This window comes from Delphinapterus leucas, chromosome 7, assembly GCF_059928025.1.
Source record: "Delphinapterus leucas isolate spDelLeu-1000000601 "Yukka" chromosome 7, BTC_Dleu_Yukka2, whole genome shotgun sequence".
Classification (NCBI taxonomy): Eukaryota; Metazoa; Chordata; class Mammalia; order Artiodactyla; family Monodontidae; genus Delphinapterus; species Delphinapterus leucas.
Window position 1 is genome coordinate 84,441,749 of NC_143135.1, and position 20,844 is coordinate 84,462,592.

At 39.3% G+C, this 20,844-nt stretch overlaps 1 protein-coding gene across 4 annotated transcripts in view; it reads right to left on the reverse strand.

Moving 5' to 3' along the window:
• The window catches only part of ALKBH8 (alkB homolog 8, tRNA methyltransferase), an 82,263-nt gene extending 65,896 nt beyond the window's left edge, over positions 1–16,367 (reverse strand). For 2 of the 4 annotated variants that reach the window (XM_089915486.1, XM_022566351.3), the window contains exons 1-5: positions 16,225–16,367; positions 9,561–9,696; positions 5,218–5,455; positions 2,381–2,512; positions 1,239–1,334 (exon numbers count right to left, since the gene is read on the reverse strand). In XM_089915486.1, coding sequence (XP_089771612.1) covers positions 1,239–1,334; positions 2,381–2,512; positions 5,218–5,455; positions 9,561–9,696; positions 16,225–16,346 — 724 coding nt within the window. In that variant the 5' untranslated portion in view covers positions 16,347–16,367. Of the gene's footprint in view, positions 1–1,238; positions 1,335–2,380; positions 2,513–5,217; positions 5,456–9,560; positions 9,697–13,203; positions 14,939–16,224 lie in introns of all 4 variants that reach the window. The other 2 variants (XM_089915487.1, XM_089915488.1) reach the window with 2 other exon arrangements.
• Between the last annotated feature and the right edge of the window lie 4,477 nt (positions 16,368–20,844).

Sequence of the window (20,844 nt, forward strand, 5' to 3'; positions counted from 1 at the left end):
TATGTAGCAAATTCTTATTAATATATTTAACCACCCATTAGAAAAAACTGGTAAAGAAGATGAAAAAGAATTCACAGAAAAGGAAATAAAAATGGCCAACCTCACTAGTAATCAGGTGATTATAAAGTTAAAAGTTTTACAATATCACATGCTGCTAGGGGTAGGGGGAAGGAGGTATACACTTCGTGAGAGTATGTTGGTATAGCTTTTTTAGGGTGCAATTCGTCAGGTCTATTGACATTTTTAAACGAACATAACTCTGACACAATTCTAATTTAGTAGTTTCCCTTGAGCAACTCTTGCTTTAATGCATAAAGAGGTGTATACAAAGATATTCACTGCAGCACAACTTGTAACAGCTAAAAACTAGAAATAACCTAAATGTCTAGCAAAAGGAAATTAACTGAATAAGCTATTATTGAACATTCAATAAAATGAAAACCTATATAAGATCTCTTGTGGTAATATAGGAATATACAATTTATAACATACAATGTAATACTACGTGTTAACACCTATATACGTTTACAGGTTATTTGGATGTAAACTCATTTATAAGGATTGAAATAGTATACACTAAACTGTTAATGGTACTACTTCTGAAGAGGAGTATGGGAGTATGGATAGTGTTCAAGAGAAATTAAATTTAGCTTTATTTATATGTATAACATTTTTAACACAAAACTACACTATTTAGTTAATTAAAATGGTTTAAATTTAATCAACTGTTTCATAAGTTTACCTACAAATGACAAATGACAAATAATCTCAACCATGATATCCTAATATTATTAATATATTAATTTTTTACCAGCCCTTATTATTTATTAACAGTTACTGGGTTTCCCTGGTGGTGCAGTGGTTAAGAATCCACCTGCCAATGCAGGGGACACGGGTTCGACCCCTGGTCCAGGAAGATCCCACATGCCACGGAGCAACTAAGCCTGTGTGCCACAACTACTGAGCCTGTGCTCTACAGCCCACGAGCCACACTACTGAGCCCGCATGCCACAACTAGTGAAGCCTATGCACCTACAGCCCATGCTCCGCAACAAGAGAAGCCACCGCAATGAGAAGCCCGTGCACTGCAACAAAGAGTAGCGTAGCCCCAACTCGCCACAACTAGAGAAAGCCTGCATGCAGCAATGAAGACCCAATGCAGCCAAAAATAAATTAATTAAATAAATAAATTAAAAATTTTTTTTTTTAATGTATAAAAAAACACAACAATTACTTACCCCCAGGTAATGGCTTATCTTTATCTACATGGTTGTTCTCATAGTGGAATTCATAGCCAAAATGCTTTACTCTTCTGTGTTTTAAGGACTTTTGAACTGTATGAAGAGAAGAAAGTAAACTATTTAGGAGAAAAAGAATTTGATTCCTCATGTATTTCAAAGTCAACTTTATGAATAAGGATTGGTTTAGTAATGGTAACTTTTGTTAACTTCTAAATTATTGTCTTTAGTAAAATGAAACATTCTACCTCATAGCTGCTATTCTTTTAAGTCTAAAATTGAAACAAACTTTTAAGGGTTTCACCCAGTCAATCTGAAAGAGCTAAACATGTCCACTGCCACTCATAAGATTGCTAATGATCTGGAAAAGAGTCAAAGTAACTAATTTGTAAATTTCTCCAGGAGGTTCTTACTACATTACAATGATATGTTACTGAACTACTGATTCCTCATAGGAAATTTGTCTTAGGGTGGAGAGAACCAAATAAGACAATATAGGGTTGTCCCTGGGTATCCTTGGGGGATTGGTTCCCTCAAATACCAAAATCCAAGGACAATAAAGTCTCTTACATAAAATAGTGCAGTATTTGCATGTAACCTTCATACAGCTTTCACATCCTCCAGCATGCTTTAAATAATCTCTAGATTACTTACAATACCTAGTACAATGTAAATGCTATGTAAAATAGTTGTAAATAACAATGTAAATGCTATGTAAATAGTTGCCAACATGCGGCAAGTTCAAGTTTTGCTTTTGGAACTTTCTGGAATTTTTCTTTTTTCTTTTTCTTTTTTTTTTTTTTTTATTTATTTGGAATTTCTCTTTTTTTCCCAAATATTTTCAATCCATGGTTGACGGAATTCATGCATACGGAACAGACAACCAACTGTATATAAAACGGCTTATAAATGTTAGTTGCACAAATGTTGACTAATAAATATTAATCAGTTTGGAGTTTTAAATTGATACCTATATAAATGCTATTTATTATTAATGCTCTTAAGAATTGTTGGTATGACTTACCTAACATTGTATCCAGGGTACTTTCAGTAATTTTGAGGAAATAAGAGTTTTAATAAACCAAAGGAGGATAAGGCATTTTGCAGAAACTTTTAAATACCAGATTTAAAGTTTTACTTACAATTTTGATTGTCTGTATCTTCTGTCCAGTTAACACTTTCCAAAAGCATTTTCTCATCCTCAGAAGAAATAATGTCTTCTATTACCATGAGGCCTGGAGGCAAGGCTTGAAGCCCCAACTCTTTCCACTGTGCTGGGGAAATGAAATTAAAATAATCAAAATACAAAACTTAAAGTTCTCATAGACAAATAATTCTGTCCAATAGCCATTTATCAGTTCATAAAATCCCAAACCTCATTTTTAGAAATAAGAATGCTGAAAGGCACACAACATACTAAAAACAAAAAATAAAGGCCAAGATAAAAATTATGGTACATTTTATCCACTGCAATTACCAATAGCAAATAGAACAGTATTTACTTAAATATTTTGTTTGAACACAATTAAGCCACTTTTTAAATCTCACTAAGAAAAAAGGTTTCTCATAATATCTACAGTACGCACCTCCATAAACAAACCAGATTCTAAATATTGAATACAAAAATTTAAATACTCATTTTTGCTCCTATGGTCAAGTAATAGAAGAGTGTAAAACAACAGTGTGGTGGTTTCTTAAAAAAACTAAATATAGAGTTGTCATATGACTCAGCAATCTCACTCCTGTACATACATCAGGACAAAACTGTAATTCAAAAAGATACATGCACCCCAATGTTCACAGCAGTACTATTTACAATAGCCAAGACATGGAAGCAACATAAATGTCCATTGACAGATGAATGGATAAAGAAGATGTGGTAAATACAAACATACGCCACACACACACACACACACACACACACACACACACACACACACAATGGAATACTACTCAGCCATAAAAAAGAATGAAATAATGCCATTTGCAGCAACATGGAAGCACCTAGAGATTATAATACTAAGGGAAGTAAGTGAGAAAGAGAAAGACAAATACCATATGATATCACTTATATGTGGAATCCAAAATATGACACAAATGAAACAGACTCACAGACATAGAGAATGCACTTGTGGTTGGTTGCCAAGGGGGGCTGGCAGTGGGAGAGGGATGGTTTTGGGAGTTTGGGATTAGCAGATGCAAACTATTATATATAGAATGGATAAACAACAAGGTCCTACTGTATAGCACAGGGAACTATATTCAATATCCTGTAGTAAACTATTATGGAAAAGAATATGAGAAAGAATATATATGTATGTATACATATGTATACATACATATATATTCTTTCTCATATTCTTTTACACACACACACACACATATAAAACCGAATCACTTTGCTGTACACCAGACACTAACACAACCTTGTAAATCAACTATACTTCAATAAAAAATACATTAAAAAAGTACATCTGGACCTAATACAGGATTTCAAATAAAAAACACCCCAAAACTCACTTCATGCAATTTCTTACAGTGTTCAACATGCTGAATGGGGGAAAACCCAAGGACAATATTTTTTGATTAAGACTTATTCCTACAACATTGTAAAACAACTGTACCCCAATTAAAAAAAGACTTATTCCTAAAGCATACAATTTTCAAAAACTGATCACAAACACAAAATACGAAAAAATCTAGTTTTCAAAATCTGAAAGCTTAAGTCAAATTTAACATTAAGTACATATTGGATTTCCCCAGTAGTGCAGTGGTTAAGAATCCGCCTGCTAATACAGGGGCCATGGGTTCAATCCCTGGTCCGGGAAGATCCCACATGCAGTGGAGCAACTAAGCCCGTGCACCACAACTACTGAGCCTGCGCTCTAGAGCCCGCGAGCCACAACTACTAAGCCCACGTGCCACAACTACTGAAGCTGGCACGCCTAGAGCCCATGCTCCACGACAAGAGAAGCCACCACAGTGAGAGGCCCGTGCACCGCAACGAAGAGTAGCCCCCATTCACTACAACTAGAGAAAGCCGGCGTGCAGCAACGAAGACCCAATTGCAGCCAAAAATAAATAAATTAAAATAAAGAAATTTTTAAAGAAATTTTAAAAATTAAGTACCTATAGACACTGAGAATTATAACTTCTAAAATATATCTTTAAAGGAGTTAAAGTTTCCTCTGAACCTTATTTTATAAAACATAAATTTGATCATATTCTACTCTCCTACCCACTCCCAGCATATCTAAACAAAACTCTTTAATTGCCTAAATAGGTGGCAAATGAATATAATAGGAGGAGATTAGAAGTCTAAGTTCATCTCAATGTATCTCATTTCCATGGCTCAGTGGTGAAAAGATGTAATAATCCCTGCAGCAATTCTGTAAATCAGTCTACAAAGCTTTTATTTAAATTAGTTAACTTAATTAATTTAAATAAAATTAAATTTAAAAACCAAACAATCGTGTTGGACAGTACAGATATAAAATATGAACATATTTCCATCATCACAGAATGTTCTACTGGACATCACCACTCTAAAGCTTTGGGGATCTTTGGTAGCTAAAGTTGCTCCTCCATAATCATGAACCTTGGCACATAATCATTTGGATCACAATTAATTCCTAAGTGATTAATTGAAAGCTTCTGGGTAGACACTGTAAAATAAATTGGTGATCTAAATCCTCAACAATAAATTTTGAAAGACACAGTTAGATAGCAGGGCTCCAAAATAACATGCATACATAATAAATGTATTGTTAGGTTGGTAAGCTATGTCTAAATCACCTCTCTTCAACTACTAGTCCCATGCCTGTACAAACTAGGCACTTAAAGAATGTTTGTTAAACAAAAAGGGTTGCTTAACTGACATTCAATTCTGTTTCACAATAACTGAAACTTCCAACTGAGGTAAGAAAAGAAAACACACAAAAGCAAAAACCATTTTTAAAAAGATACCTGTATGATATACCTTTTTCCACAAAATTCAAGTACAGAATAATCTTTTGTCCTAAGTCATCCACTATTTCTTTTCCATTGAGAGTATCATAGGCTTTCTTGGATTCTTCTACAGTTTTGTATCTTACAAATGAGTAGGGCTTATTAGGTGGCATTAAGAGAGCATCCACCAATCCACACTTCTCTAACACCGGGAGCAGTTGGTTCCTACTCACTCGGTTACCCAAACCACCATTGGCAACAATCAGGCTCTAAAAAAACAAAAAAATAAAGTAACATGAGCAATTGATATCAATCTGTTATTTTAAAATGAAATTTAAAAATAAGATATTGTAAATAATACTGATTTTTAATAGCCTTTTCAGTAAAATATTCATTTCTTAATGACCATATACATACAAATTAAAAGATAACTTTCACTGCTCATAAATTTAACATAATGAAACAGAAAGAGGAGGCAGAGAGAAGAAACAAGGATTTACATAATACTTGCCTTTTTTTTTTTTTTTCTGGTGCGCGGGCCTCTCACTGTTGTGGCCTCTCCCATTGCGGAGCCTGTGCTCCGGACGCGCAGGCTCAGCGGCCATGGCTCACGGGCCCAGCCGCTCCGCAGAATGCTGGATCTTCCCGGACCGGGGCACGAACCCGTGTGCCCTGCATCGGCAGGCGGACTCTCAACCACTGCGCCACCAGGGAAGCCCAATACTTGCTTTTTTGCTAGACACTGTGCTATATGTTTTTACCTACTCAATCTTCATTAACATAATCTTCACAACAATCCTACAAAGTGGGTAATATAAGCCCCACTTCATACAGAAAGAAACTAAAAATCAGAAAAATGAGGTTAAGGTGGTGATTAGTTGGAACTGGGTTTCAAATTTACTTCTGTCAGTTTCCAGAATCCATACTTTTTGATATAACCATTATACAATGTTTACTAAAAACTAAAGGTAAAGGTACTGGCTGGAAGAAAAAAACAATTACAAGTTCTATTGAACATAAAACAGGAAAAATTTCCTCTGTTTGTGGGTTATTCAGTCATTTTGCAATTAAATTTTTTTCCTTTGTAAATATCATGCTTACTTCCTGTCATTTGCAATCCTGTTCAACTTTACTCAAGGAATTAGGTAGGGGAGGTTTTCTATTTTTATTCTGATGCTTATGGCCTAGTGCCATTATAGTCTTTGTACTTAAAAAACATTCTACACAGCATTAAGATCTTTAAACTCTGTAGCATAACAAAAGTAAACAACTGATGGCCTACACTCATCAGTTTCATCATTCATACCAGGTATTGGCAAAACTTTTCTGAAAAGGGCCAGATAGTAAATATTTTAAGCTTCACAGGTCATATAAGCCTCTGCCACATAGTCTTGTTTTATTCTTAAACAACCCTTAAAAATGGAAAACTCATTCTTATCTCACAAGCCAGATTTGACCTGAAGACAGTAGTCTGCCAACACCTGATTTATGAGTGTAGAACATAATGTTTTAGTTTCATATGCATAAAATGGGAATATCTAGAACACTGTTTTAAAAGAATATAAAACAATTATTATAAAATTGGATAATAGGGCTTCCCTGGTGGCGCAGTGGTTGAGAGTCCGCCTGCCGATGCAGGGGACGCGGGTTCGTGCCCCGGTCCGAGAGGATCCCACATGCCGCGAAGCGGCTGCGCCCGTGAGCCATGGCCGCTGGGCCTGCGGTTCCGGAGCCTGTTGCTCCGCAACGGGAGAGGCCGCAGCAGTGAGAGGCCCGCGTACCGCAAAAAAAAAAAAAAAAAAATTGGATAATAAGTAAAGCTCTGTTCTTTCATGGGGCAGCCAATACTTTATATGTATGTAAATATACACACACACACTAATAAACACATTAATACAACACTATAAAATATGGTATAAAATTTAGTCTCAGATGGCTTGTCCTGGACCTCATTCAGTGAAGTTATAAATTAAAGTACCAGAAATAGCTTGGTCATATGTAGCCATAATTACAAAAACATTTCCAATATTCCCAAATCTAAGGAACTGCAAAGGTTTTGTAAATGTCAAGGGTCCACTGTCCCATCTAGGAATTGGGGAAAACAGTGAGAGGTGACTTGAGGAATACTAAAGGTCCTCAAAAATGCTATCCAAGTGATTTGTGGGCAATGCTAAAGGCAAACCACACAAAAATGAGTGCAATGGTAGAGGGAAGGGAGGAACTTATTTATTATTACATGTGAGTTATAGAATATAATGAAATGCTTAATTTAATAGTTGTTCAGCCAAGCAATTTTTCCAGTAATATGAAGAAGAGAATTCAGACTTTAAGTTATCTTCAGTCCTGATAATCTGAGGATAATGGCTCTAAAAAAATCTAACAATCACTATAAAGTTGTACAAAGGCACCTGTACTTATACAGTGAAAAAAGCATTTGTTCTCCCCTAGATTGATATATAATTGGAAGTCCATCTACAATTGTTTTCTCTTCCTTTAAAAATATTGAGGAGAAAAAAGTAATCAAGTCCAAATAAAATGACACTTTGGAAGCCATAAAGGTGAGATTAAAGCTTCTAGAGATCTGAAGAAAAAAGTCAACCTCAACCAGAAACAAGTTTCAGAGGCAGCAAAGAAACTTAACCCATTTCTTTTCTTACCACTTGTCTTCACAACCCCTGTAAGGAGAAAAAAAGCCAGTTATGCTTGAGAATTGATGAAAATAGGGTATATCATAAATCTTCTGAATGCCTCACAGCCTCAGTGGGTCTTGGCAGGAAGTGCGTGCAGACATTAATTCTAATCTATTATCTACTCCATCCTTTTTTGAGGGATTTGGTTTAAATTCTCTGAAGTTATTGGGTTTGTTTTTTTTTTCATGTATATGTGCTTTTATTGAAGGTGTACTTCAGGAAAGGAAAAATCCTCCATGATGCTGGTTTTTTTGGATGATACCTTACAACTGTTTCTCCAGTGATTAGCGCTTGATGAAGATTTCGCACCTGCAAAGCACACTGCTTGTTCGCCCCATCCAGGCACTCCTGCCCTCCGTTGCAGAGCCAGGCCACAGGAATGCATCTCCCACCACAGGCAGCTTGCCTCATCACGTTACACTGTATTTCATCGGTCATGGAGCCCCTGAGCCCCCAGTGTGGCCAGCACGGGTGGCAGGAGCAGAAGGAGCACCTGGCGTCCCACGGCTGCGAGGGAACAGTGCAGGAACCTGGGCGTGAGGCACACTGTGCGTGGATGCCACGGGTGAGAGGGCCTGAAGTTATTAATATTTAAGAAAATATAAGTCTGGGCCTTTTACCTGCTAATATTAAATCTCCCTAAATAGAGCACTCATTCCTAAACTATGATGCAGTACAGAAGACAGAAAAAGCATTAGAGAAGAGTACTGGTCTGAGAATCAAGAGGTCTAAATTTTAATCCCAGCTTCACCTCCTAAATTGTATGTCTTTGGTCCTCAGTTAGATGCTAGCTAAGCTGCCTTACTACTGTTATCCTATATCTTTAGAACCAGAAAGAATATGGTAAGAATACTTTACATTCATGTGGTATTTTAATGACTAAGAAGTACTATCATATACGTGTTCTCTTTAGAATGTAACAATCCAATGGAATAAAAAGCATGTAATACTATGTCCTTACAAATGAAGAAAGCTGAGGTCAAAGGGTACTGCTCATGTACAAATACGTGGAGAAGCTAAGAGTTAAAATAAGTTCTTCTCATTCATAGCCCAGGAAGAGTTTGTGTGTATGTGTATGTGTGTGTGTGTGTGTGTGTGTGTGTGGAAGGGGGGTGGGGGGGTATCTATACATACATACATATATATCATTTAATCACTGCCCATCAGAAAATAAAAAGGCTTTGTAAATAAGGTCTCATAAATAAGAAATGTTTCACAGCATATAATCAAATACTTTATAATAGAGATGAAGTTAGGAATAGAAGAAAGAAGACTGCATTAGGGTACAAAAAAACCTAGCTTTAGGTTTCTATTCAGCACCTTATATCAATGGACATATCACAACCTTTCAGAACCTTAGTTTTCTCATCTACCTCATAAGGATTTCTAGGGAATTAAATATAATAATGAATATAAGTATGCTTTGTAAACTGTAAACAGTTGTATAGTGTTATTGTTATTAATACAGAATTACAACTTCCTCAGTGGAAATTCAAACTATACTAGGCTATGTCCCCAAATAGAAAGTTAGCAGGTCTTATCATATGTATATTTAACACAGATCGTAACACATGATGGAACAATTATAGCCTTCTTCTCTGAGCAATTATTAAGAAATATTACTTAGAACACACTAACATGGCAATACATTTACATTCAAATGATAATAATAGTTTTAGGTCACCTGAGTAGCATAGGATACTGTCTCAATGCCTTCATGTCTCAGCAAAGTATGCCTGGCTTTAATCTGTTTCCTTAAGAACTTCTTCTCAGTTTTACTGAGTTTGTAATTACTTTGGTGGTTGCTGTCCATGGCAATACTTAAAAAAAAAAAAAGTATAAAATGTCAACCTTAAAGAGTCCCAAGAAACAGTTATAATAATACTATTCATGTATTTTATAGTTTATAAATATTTCTATGTGATAATTTTTAAATGGTTACCATACTTGTCACCAACCAAGAGAAGTGAGAACAAACACATGCGTGGACAATAAAGAAATATTTAAGAAGGTATCAAAGAAGCAAGAACATCTAATAGCATCTCTGGTAGGTTGTACAAAACATGTCAATGCTTTAGTGCTATTAAGTGAGCTATTTTCCCACATGCGTTCCCTTTACTTATGAAGTCCAAGGTAAAATGTGCCACAAACAAATCTCACAACATAATATTAGGAAAGGAAAAAAAGAAGAAACAAACAGACAAAATTTACAGAAGAATATACAGTATGATTCCATTATATAAAGTTCAAAATCCAAAAGTAAGCCATATGTTGTTTAGAAATACATATGTAGCATAATGCAAAGAAAAGCAAGGAAATGATAAACACAAAGTTCAGGAGAGAAGTTATTTCATGGGGGGAGGAGAGAACTGTGATATGAAAGGGACACATAGAGGCATCAAAAATATTTAAGCTAGGTGGTGGTTTTATTATTTTTAAGCTATATGTTATATATTTTTGTATCTATAATTTTTAAAATAACAGGTATAAGAACCCCATAGAATTGTGTTTTCATTTTTTTTGAAATATGTCAATCAGCAAGTAGTTACTGAGTGCTATTCCAAAAAAGGTCTTTGCACTATCCAAATCAGCACCCTACATTATGCTTTATTATAGAAGTCTATTTTATTTTGTTCACAGAACTTAACACAATTTGTGATGATTAATTTGCTGGCTTAATTCCCCCATCAGGATGTAAACTCCAAGGAATGCCAGCACACAGTAGGTGCTCAACAAAAATTTGTTGAAGGGATAAACAAATGATAATGAGTGAATATACACATGCCTACTTATGGTCTCAGCACTCTACAGCATACAAATATAATACATAGTTTATGCTTTCAACCAGTTTATAAGTTAGTTGAGGAAAACAAACATTAAACAATGAAAGAATATGACGTGTCTTTAGATAATTAAGTGTTAATGGTCTTTAGACGTGATACAAATTAGAGACAAAAAAGATAAGATCAATTTCAACTGGAAAAGTTTGGGAGAACTTCAAAACAAAAGGGGACTTGAGCTGAGTATCAAAGGACAAGAAATATAGAGTCACGTGGAACGGAGGGTATCCAGTGAGGCAATAAAGAACAGAAGCTAAAAACAGAAATAGATGTGTCTGGCAAAGACAGTGAGTAGTAGACATAATTTTTTAGAGCAGAGAATGCTGGCTTATCCACCGATTCCACTCTTCACCCACTTGAAAGTCTTCAAAGTTAGCAAATGAAATAAGTTTAAGAAGTTAAATAAAATTATATTCCAGGGACTTCTCTGGTGGCGCAGTGGCTAAGAATCCGCCTGCCAATGCAGGGAACACAGGTTCGAGCCCTGGTCCTGGAAGATCCCACACGCCGCGGAGCAACGAAGCCCGTGCGCCACAACTCTAGAGCCTACACTCTAGAGCCCACGAGCCACAACTACTGAGCCTACGTGCCACAACTACTGAAGCCCACGAACCTAGAGCCCGTGCTCTGCAACAAGACAAGCCACCGCAATGAAAAGCCCGCATGCCTCAACGAAGAGTAGCCCCCGCTCACCGCAACGAGAGAAAGCCCGCGCACAGCAATGAAGACCCAACACAACCAAAAATAAATAAAATAAATTTATTTTTAAAAAAATCAGGGCTTCCCTGGTGGCGCAGTGGTTGAGAGTCCGCCTGCCAATGCAGGGGACACGGGTTCGTGCCCCAGTCCGGGAAGATCCCACATGCCGCGGAGCGGCTAGGCCCGTGAGCCATGGCCGCTGAGCCTGCGCGTCCGGAGCCTGTGCTCTGCAACGGGAGAGGCCACAACGGTGAGAGACCAGCGCAGCGCAAAAAAATAAAAATAAAAATAAATCATATTCCAAAACAGCTCTCAAACAGTCAAAAATCTAATTATTAATCTTTATGTACAGAGAAAAATGCTGAGACTATTGAAACAACGGCCAGTAATCCAGTTTAACTAATACATGGAGCACATGTGATAGGAGGTAAGGCCAGTAAAACAGGCTGGCTGGACAGCACAATAGGGAAATGGGAGGCAAAAGGACTTGCAATAACCCTGCTTAACAAGTAGAAATGCTGGCCTGATCTAGGGTGAAGGCTGTATGTAGGAAGAAAGGAAATAGGGAGAGAAGGGGAGAGGGCAAAAGAAAAGTTCAAGAATTATCAATAGTCCTGATGACTACTCGGACATGAGGGAGAGAAGAATCAGAGATCAGTTACTAGCAGGACAGAGCCTGAGTGACTGAAAGGCTAGTGATGTCATTCCAAAACTGGAAAGTCAGAAGAGGGTCAGGAAGAGCTGCTCAGTAAGGGAGGTGATAAGTCAGATTTAGGATATAATATGTTTGAAGTACTGTTCAGATACACAGTTGCAATGTCTGGCTGGCAGATGAAAAACATAAAGTGGAAAAATGAGAAGAAATGAGGTTAGACAGAAAGCTTTAGGAGCCATCGTTACACAGGAAGGGGACAGCTGAATATATATTTTTAACATTGCACTAATTATTTGTTCTAATGTTTGTCCCCTTCCGCTGGACTATGAGCTCTTTGATGACAAGAATTAAATCATATTTTTGTTTCCCCAGAGCCTCCTTCAGTTTTTTGAGACAGTATAACACAGTGTTTAGGGGTCCAGGTTCTAGGTTCAAACCTCAGGTTTACAATTTACTAGCTATATGACCCTGTGTGAGTTACTTACTTATTTCTGTGCTTAGGTTTCTTCACCTATAACACAGGAAAAATAGTGCCTATTCTTGGCACATAACTCCATCCAAACCCTGTACTAAAAAACTTCACCAAACTCTAGCTTATAGTAGCATAAAGCCATACCCTACGATGACCCCAGCTCCCCATTAAAATGGCTGCCTGAGAAAACTTAAAATGCTGCCTGTATATTTTACTATTTGTTCTAACATCTCCTAACAATAGGCCCCTGACCTCCCTTCTTTTTTAAAGCACTTATTAAAAACGGCTTACGGGACTTCCCTGGTGGCACAGTGGTTAAGAATCCTCCTGCAAATGCAGGGGACACAGGTTCAAGACCTGGTCCAGGAAGATCCCACATGCTGCAGAGCAACTAAGTCCGTGCGCCACAACTACTGAGCCTGCGCTCTACGGCCCGTGAGCCACAACTACAGAGCCCGTGTGCCACAACTACTGAAGCCTGCGCACCTAGAGCCCGTGCTCCACAACAAGAGAAGCCACCACAATGAGAAGCCCAAGCACCACAACGAAGAGTAGCCCCCATTCGCCGCAACTAGAAAGAAAGCCCGCATGCAGCAGCGAAGACCCAATTCAGCCAAAAAATAAATTAATTAAATAAAATTGCCCAAAAAACCCAGCTTACAGGGCTTCCCTGGTGGCGCAGTGGTTGAGAGTCCACCTGCCGATGCAGGGGACACGGGTTCATGCTCCGGTCCAGGAGGATCCCACATGCCGCAGAGCGGCTGGGCCCGTGAGCCATGGCCGCTGGGCCTGCGCGTCCGGAGCCTGTGCTCCGCAGCGGGAGAGGCCACAACAGCGAGAGGCCAGTGTACCGCAAAAAAAAAAAAAAGAAAGAAAAACCAGCTTACAATTGTGAACATGTATCTCCTGCAACTCAGACATGTCTCTCTCAAGAACCTAAGAACCATTCCTTTGAAATGTTTTTTATTTTGTTTTGTTTTTTTCGCGGCACCATGCAGCTTGCAAAATCTTAGTTCTCCCACCAGGGATTGAACCTGCGCCCTCCGAGTGAAAGCACGGAGTCCTAACCACTGGACTGCCAGGGAATTCCCCCTTTAAAATGTAATCATCAGGAAGGACAGGGCCTCTGTCTCTCAGTCTCTGTGACAGGATGGAATCCTAACTTTGACAACTGCCAGCTGGCCTAACTGCATTTACACTGACCCACCCTTTATAATTTTTTACTTCTCCGACTCTACTGAGCACCCCCCCACACACACCCTAATCACTTCCACACAAATTGGAATGGAGTTTAGCTCTTTCTCCTACTGTCAATAATTACTAAATAAAGTCTGTTTTCACTGCTTTAACTAATGTCTGGCTGTGTTATTCTTTGACACTATCTCGTAACTTTGTAAAAAGTATTAAATACGTCTATTACTAAATTACTGTTAATTTCCAGAAGAGCCAGATAAGACTTGTTTAGGAAGACCAAGAAAAGCTGAGGACCCTCAAAGGAATTATCTTATTGCCACTCCATTCCAAGATCATCATTTTTGCAGTTAGCAATGAAGAACAGGGATGAATCTACTAAGAATTTTTTTCTAAAAATGTTACATGAGCAAAGACTGCAAAGTGGAAGAAATGAGAAAGAAGATGATGCTGAATACATTTTTTCAAGTCTGACACTTAGAGTCCAGCACCAGTAGATGGAGCCTCATAATCACATTTCTGTCATCCCCTTTCCCTTCTTCCCTCAGTGAGGCAATATTACTCCATGTGAAGAAAGACCAGTCGAGTCACCTCACCAAGGAATAGGCTGATACCAGCTGCTGAGATGTGGAGGTGCCCCTTTCTAACAAGGCCACTTCCCTGGCCAAGGGATTTCCACTATTGCACAAAGGCTTGCGTGCTCCTTGCCATGTTATGGGACTGTTATGGGATGTTACAGGAGCCAGGTCACTATTTATTAGAATACCAGCCATGCTGAGTCCAGCCTAAGCACACTCTCCATAGGATAACAAGGGTTTAGAAATCACATCTGCTCTGTTAGTAAGTTTAACCCCAACACATCCTATTGGATATTGCCTAAATGGTAATGGTAATATGTGTGTCTATGCGCTCCTTAAATAAGACAGCCTAAATGAACCAAGCAGTATAGACAAATGTTCCTGTGCTTGTATGTAAATTAAATTTAATTAATAGGAAAGATTGGAAACAACTTCAATTCCTATCAAATGAGTCCTGGTTATAAAGTACAGTACAGGCATACAAATTATACATACAGGTTTCTAGAACATACAAGATATCAGTGATATGGGTTGCCACCAGGAAGGGAAAACAGGTAGAGTAGGTACAGGAATGAGAAGCTCCTCTTTTGTAAGTTTTGAATTTAGCAGCTATTCAAATTGCATTACCTATTAAAAAAAATTTTTTTTTAATGATTAGAAAAAATTGACCCATCACTTGTCATATCACCTCATTTTAATTCTTTGAAGAATACCTACTCTATATTTTCTAATGCCCTCAGTAATTGTCTTTATTCTGTCTTCCTCCTTTAACTTACTAGAAAGTAAGCTCTATGAAAGTAGAGATTCTGGGACTTCCCTGGTGGTCCAGTGGTAAAGAATCCACCTTACAATGCAGGGGACGAAGGTTCAATCCCTGGCGGGGCAACTAAGATCCCACATGCCGCAGGGCAACTAAACCCTCGCGCCACAGCTACTGAGCTCGCGTGCTTCAACTTAGAGCCCTCGTGCGGAAAACTACAGAGCCCACGCACCCTGGAGCCGACGCGCCACAACTAGAGAGAAGCTCACACGACAAAGAAAGATCCCGCATGCCTCAACGAAGATCCCACGTGCCTCACCCGAGCCGCCAATAATAAAGTAAAGAAATAAGAAATAAGAAAAAAAGAAAGTAGAGATTTTTTTGTTTGTATTATTCACCCTGTAGCACTCAGCACGTAGAACAGGACCTAGCACCTAGGAGTTACTCAATAAACGCTTACTGAGTAATCCTAAACTTATTAAACTTGCCATCTTACCTCCTAAACCTCTTTGCCAGGATTCTGAGCTTGGTGGCCCTCTTCAATGTTTTCATTAATATCTAATGTGTATCTCTATCCCTGCAATTTTCACATTATATTATAATTCCCTGTTTGTGTGCTGGGCTCACCCAGAAGGCTGTGACCTACTTGAAGGCACATAACTTGAGTGCCTAGAGTTCAGCAAGTACTCAGTAAGTATCTGTTAAATGAAATCAGCCAAAACTATAGGCTCACAGTACCACAAGCCCAGGGGTCTCCGGTTTTACTCAAAAAAGGGCATAGGAAGATTCAGCTTTGTAAGTTACCAGACCACCAGCAACATCCTTTCTTCACTGCATTGGCAGGGTCAAAAAAACCCCTGAAGCTAACACCACTGACCAACACTCCTCAGGTTGCAACCGCCTGTCTCCAACCCCAAAAGAAACAGAAGATTGACACAGACACAACGCGAGCACCCGCAACAAACACAAGCACGTGCACCTCAAACTCTGACAGGACCACCCCACGCACAGACAACCTACTGCCCACGGACCATCCCTCCTCTCCCTGGTGAGGTCCGAAGCTTTTGAGGCAGATAGAGGAGACCGGAAGAGGCCAAAAAGAGAAAGCAGCGATTTGCATCCATCATGTCCGCCAATAAGAAGTGCCACAAACCTCCGCCTTGACTCAGGCTGGGTTCTCGCCACGCGGGTGCTCTCTCCTTCGGCAGCTTCTCCCACTCTATCCCAAGAAGCCGCAGAGGGTACAAGCACGTCAACTCTCCTGGGCGCAGCCATGTTGGAGAAAACTGCACTACATTTCCCATGAGTCTGCGGGGAGATGACCGGCGTTCCCACAATCCCTTTCGCCTCCCAGAGCCTTTAGTGCCTGTTTCTCTGCCAAGAGTCTTTGACTAGAGAAGGGCTTGCTCTCCGGTACAGTGAAAATTAGGTTGACTTTTGCGGGGGGCATAGCAAGGGTTGTTAGTGCAGCTTATTTGGGGTAGCTCCCCAAATGGACACGGTCAAACAGGTTTCTGTCCCTCGGTCCCTGAGTAATGACCCCCTCCGCCTTGGGCTCTGTGCGTCTTACCTCCTGAGTCTTAAGGGAATGGGAGAGAAGCTTTGGGTCTGAAAGATGACACCGCATAGACAAGAGAGTGGGAGGTGAATATGCGTGAATGTGCCAGGGGAATGGTGAATACTACCGGGTGATAGAAAGATGTGTGGAAGAATGTTGAGGGAGGTAGGAGAGGAAAGATGGGCTGTGCTACATTTTAGAAGAATTTACGCCATTCTGTTCTGTAGGCCTAAGGGGATCCCTGAAAGAAATTGGGTAATTTGACCGGAGCTTCTGGTGGAAGGTAGGAAGAGAGACTAAAAGAAGACTAGGTAACAGGCTATTGCAGTGGTGAAGTGAAAAGGGAAAAGATTTGGTAACAGATCAGAAATAAAAGACACAGGAGAGGGTGATGATTAGCTATTGTTCCTGCTCTAACGTTATTTGTGTGATATGAATGTATTATAATTATGCTGCTTGCATTGGATTATGAGCTGTGTGAGTGCAGGGAAGGAAACTTGGGAGCGGGAAGGAAATCACTTATGGTGTTGAGACAGTGCCCCCATTTGCACCCTACCACAGTGGACTATCAGTAAAAGTTAAGGTTGGCTGCTCAGGAAAAGTGGCATTGACAAGAGTGTTGTTGAGTGGATGAATGATTTGTATGGAGAAAAGATTAGAAGGAGGAAGGAACAAGTTGGGGAAGCAGATAGGCAGCCATTGCAATAGTCCAGTAAAACGAGCGTGAGGCTGAAAATGAATAGCAAAAGTGAAGACACAAACTCAAGCTAGAGAAATCAAATCAACCAGATGTTGCAAACTACTAGAGAGGGCATAAGGGAAAACATGTTAAATCTCCCCGTTGCATTCTTGCTTCTGCACTACTGGATGCTTTAAAAAAATACATTCCAGTAGAACTTTCTGTGATGATGGAAATTTTTTTTGAGTTGTCCAATATGCTAGCCACTAGCCACATGTAGCTTTTGAGCATTTCATATGTGGCTAATACAACTAAGGAGCAGAATTTTGACTTTTTAATTAATTTAAATGTAAATAGCTGCATTTAGCTAGTGGCTACCAAATTGGACAACAATGTAGAGACATGGATGGACCTAGAGACTGTCACACAGAGTGAAGTAAGTCAGAAAGAGAAAAACAAATATCGTATATTAATGCATATATGTGGAATCTAGAAAAAATGGTATAGATGAACTTATTTGCAAAGCAGAAAGAGACACAGATGTAGAAATCAAACGTAGGGATACCAGGGGGGAAAGGAGGGTAGGGGGTGGGATGAATTGGGAGACTGGGATTGACATATACACACTATTGATACTATGTATAAAATAGATAACTAATGAGAACTTACTGTATAGCACAGGGAACTCTACTCAGTGCTCTGTGGTGACCTAAATGGGAAGGAAATCCGAAAAAGAGGGGATATATGTATATGTATAGCTGATTCACTTTGCTGTACAGTACAAACTAACACAACATTGTAAAACAACTATACTCCAATAAAAATTAATTTTAAAAAGGGAAAAAAATTGGACAGCAAAACAAAATATCACCTTATGTCCTGTTGACCAAATTCAGTTTATTTCATCTCTACATCCACCCTGCTTGAAGGTACTGGAGCTTTTAAACCTTTTAAATTTCCTGGCCTCTGTGAAACAATTCTCTCCTAGTTTTCCTTACACATTCTGATCACTTGTTTTCAGAGTTTTTCACTAGCTTCTCTCCTTTTTCCATGATTAAATGCAGGCAATCCTTCAGGTTTTGTGTTTGACTCTTTTATTCTACAGTCTCCCTATCTGGCTCTCCAGAATTTTAAAGAGATTTGTGACTCTTCTCCTAATCTTATCTTCAGTCCCTGCTTCTCTTTAGGAGACAGTTTGATTTAGTGAAAGCAATATGGTCATTGGAGTATGACGTGAAGCAGAAATTGCAAAACAGCATTTACCTTTGGGGATTGATATAACAATTTAACTAACATATATAAAGTAGCTATTAAATGGTTGTTCATTCCTTTTCTACTCTTCTGATCCTGAGTTACAGGCCCAAATTTCCAACCACTTGCTTATTTTCATATCCTTAGAAAAAAGCAGATACATATAAAAATTTTTTTTAATTTGGCCACACTGTGCAGCATGCGGGATTTTAGTTCCCCAACCAGGGATCAAATCCAGGCCCCCTCAGTGAAAGAGCCAAGTCCTAACCACTGGACTGCCAGGGAATTCCCAATCCATATAAAATTTTGCATGCAATCCTTTTTATACAGGCCCTTATCTTTTGCTCAGAATATTGTGTGAATAATTTCTGCCAGAGAAGATGACTCCCTGAAGTGGTTTCTAGCTACATTAAGACCCTGTTTTATTCATTATGTAACTCCAGTGTCTTCCATACTCTTGTAATAATAGAAATTCAATAAATGTTGAACTGAAAAGAAACCTAATTTGAAGATAGAATTCATCTTTACCTGTGCCAAAAGCTTTACACAGTGATTTATAATAATTTTTCAAAGGTATTGAATGCTTACCTAATAACTCTTTCCTTAGTAAAACCCCAGTCTCAACTTCATGATAGGTGAATCCTCTTTGGGACTAGTGCAGAGGTTGGCATGATTTTTCCATAAAGGCCCAGATAATAAACTTTCAGTTTTGTGGTCACATATTCTTTTTTGTTGTTGTTGTTGGGGGGCAGGCGGTGTGGAGTTACAATCTTTTAGAATATGAAAGCCTTTTGGACTTCCCTGGTGGCCCAGTGGTTAACACTCTGCGGTCCAAATGCAGGGGGCACGGGTTCGATCCCTGGTCAGGGAAGATCCCACATGATGTGTGGTGCAGGTCAAAAAAAAAGAATATGAAAACCTTTCTTAACTCCATGGCTTATGCCAGCAGGCTTTGGCTCATGGGCTATAGTTTGCTGACCTCTGGACCCTCTTCCTGGACTCTGTAATTCTGAATACAGCCTCAAGGTGAAGCTAAGGTTGACACCACCACTGAAGATATTTATTATGAATTACAATATAAATTAATCAGATTGGCCAACACTACATTTTAAAGTGTAGAAAAGTAGAGATGTGTCCCACAGTACAGTTCCAGAAATCAGGGCTAGGAGCAACATAACATTTAGATTGCTTTTGGTTGCCAGTGACAGAAAACTGAACTGATTGCTTGTAAACAAATCATTACTTTTCCTCAAATGACAAGCCATCCAGACAAAAGCAATCACTGGCATGGTTCTGCTATTCAAAAATATCATCAAGGGCTTCCCTGGTGGCTCAGTGGTTGAGAATCTGCCTGCCAATGCAGGGGACACGGGTTCGAGCCCTGGTCTGGGAAGATCGCACATGCCGGGGAGCAACTGGGCCCGTGAGCCACAGCTACTGAGCCTGCACATTTGGAGCCTGTGCTCCGCAACAAGAGAGGCCGCGATAAAGAGTGGCCCCCACTTGCCCCAACTAGAGAAAGCCCTCGTACAGAAACGAAGACCCAACACAGCCAAAAATAAATAAATTAAATAATTAATAAAAAATGTCATCAAGAGGACCTAGGTGCTTTCTAGTCTCCTGCTCCACTATCCTTGGTATGTTGACTTTTATCTTCATTCTTGACATCTCCTGGTTACAAGGTAGCTGCTGCCACTCGAGACACATTGTCCCCCACTAGCGTCTCTAGCTGGATAAAAAGAGCAGAGTCTCTATCTTTTCACCTAGGAAATGAAGCCTCCAATGGAATTCCCCTTTTTTCTTTGAATATTTATGTGTTACATATAATGGTAGGCAGAATAATGGACCCCCAAAGATATCCACACCTTAATCCTGGGAATCTGTGAATATGCAGATATAATTGTTTGCAAAACTTTAAATAGATTATCTAGGCGTCCAATATAACCACATGAGTCCTTAAGAGCAAAATGTTTACCAGGGCTGGAGCAAGCGAGACCAAGCAAAAGTCAGAAAGTTTCCAAGTGTGAAAGGTTCAACACACCCTTGCTGTCTCTGAGATGCAACGGTCCATGTGCAAAGACTGAAAAGATGCTCCTATGAGCTAGGGGCAGCCCCCAGCTGATAGCCAACAAGGAAATGGGGACCTCAGTCCTACAACCTCAAGGAACCGGATTCTACCAACAACATGAATAAACATGGAAGCAGATCCTTCCCAGAGCATTTTGATAAGAGCCCAGCCAGTCAACCCCTTGATTCTGTCCTTAAAAACTCAGAGCAGAGAAACC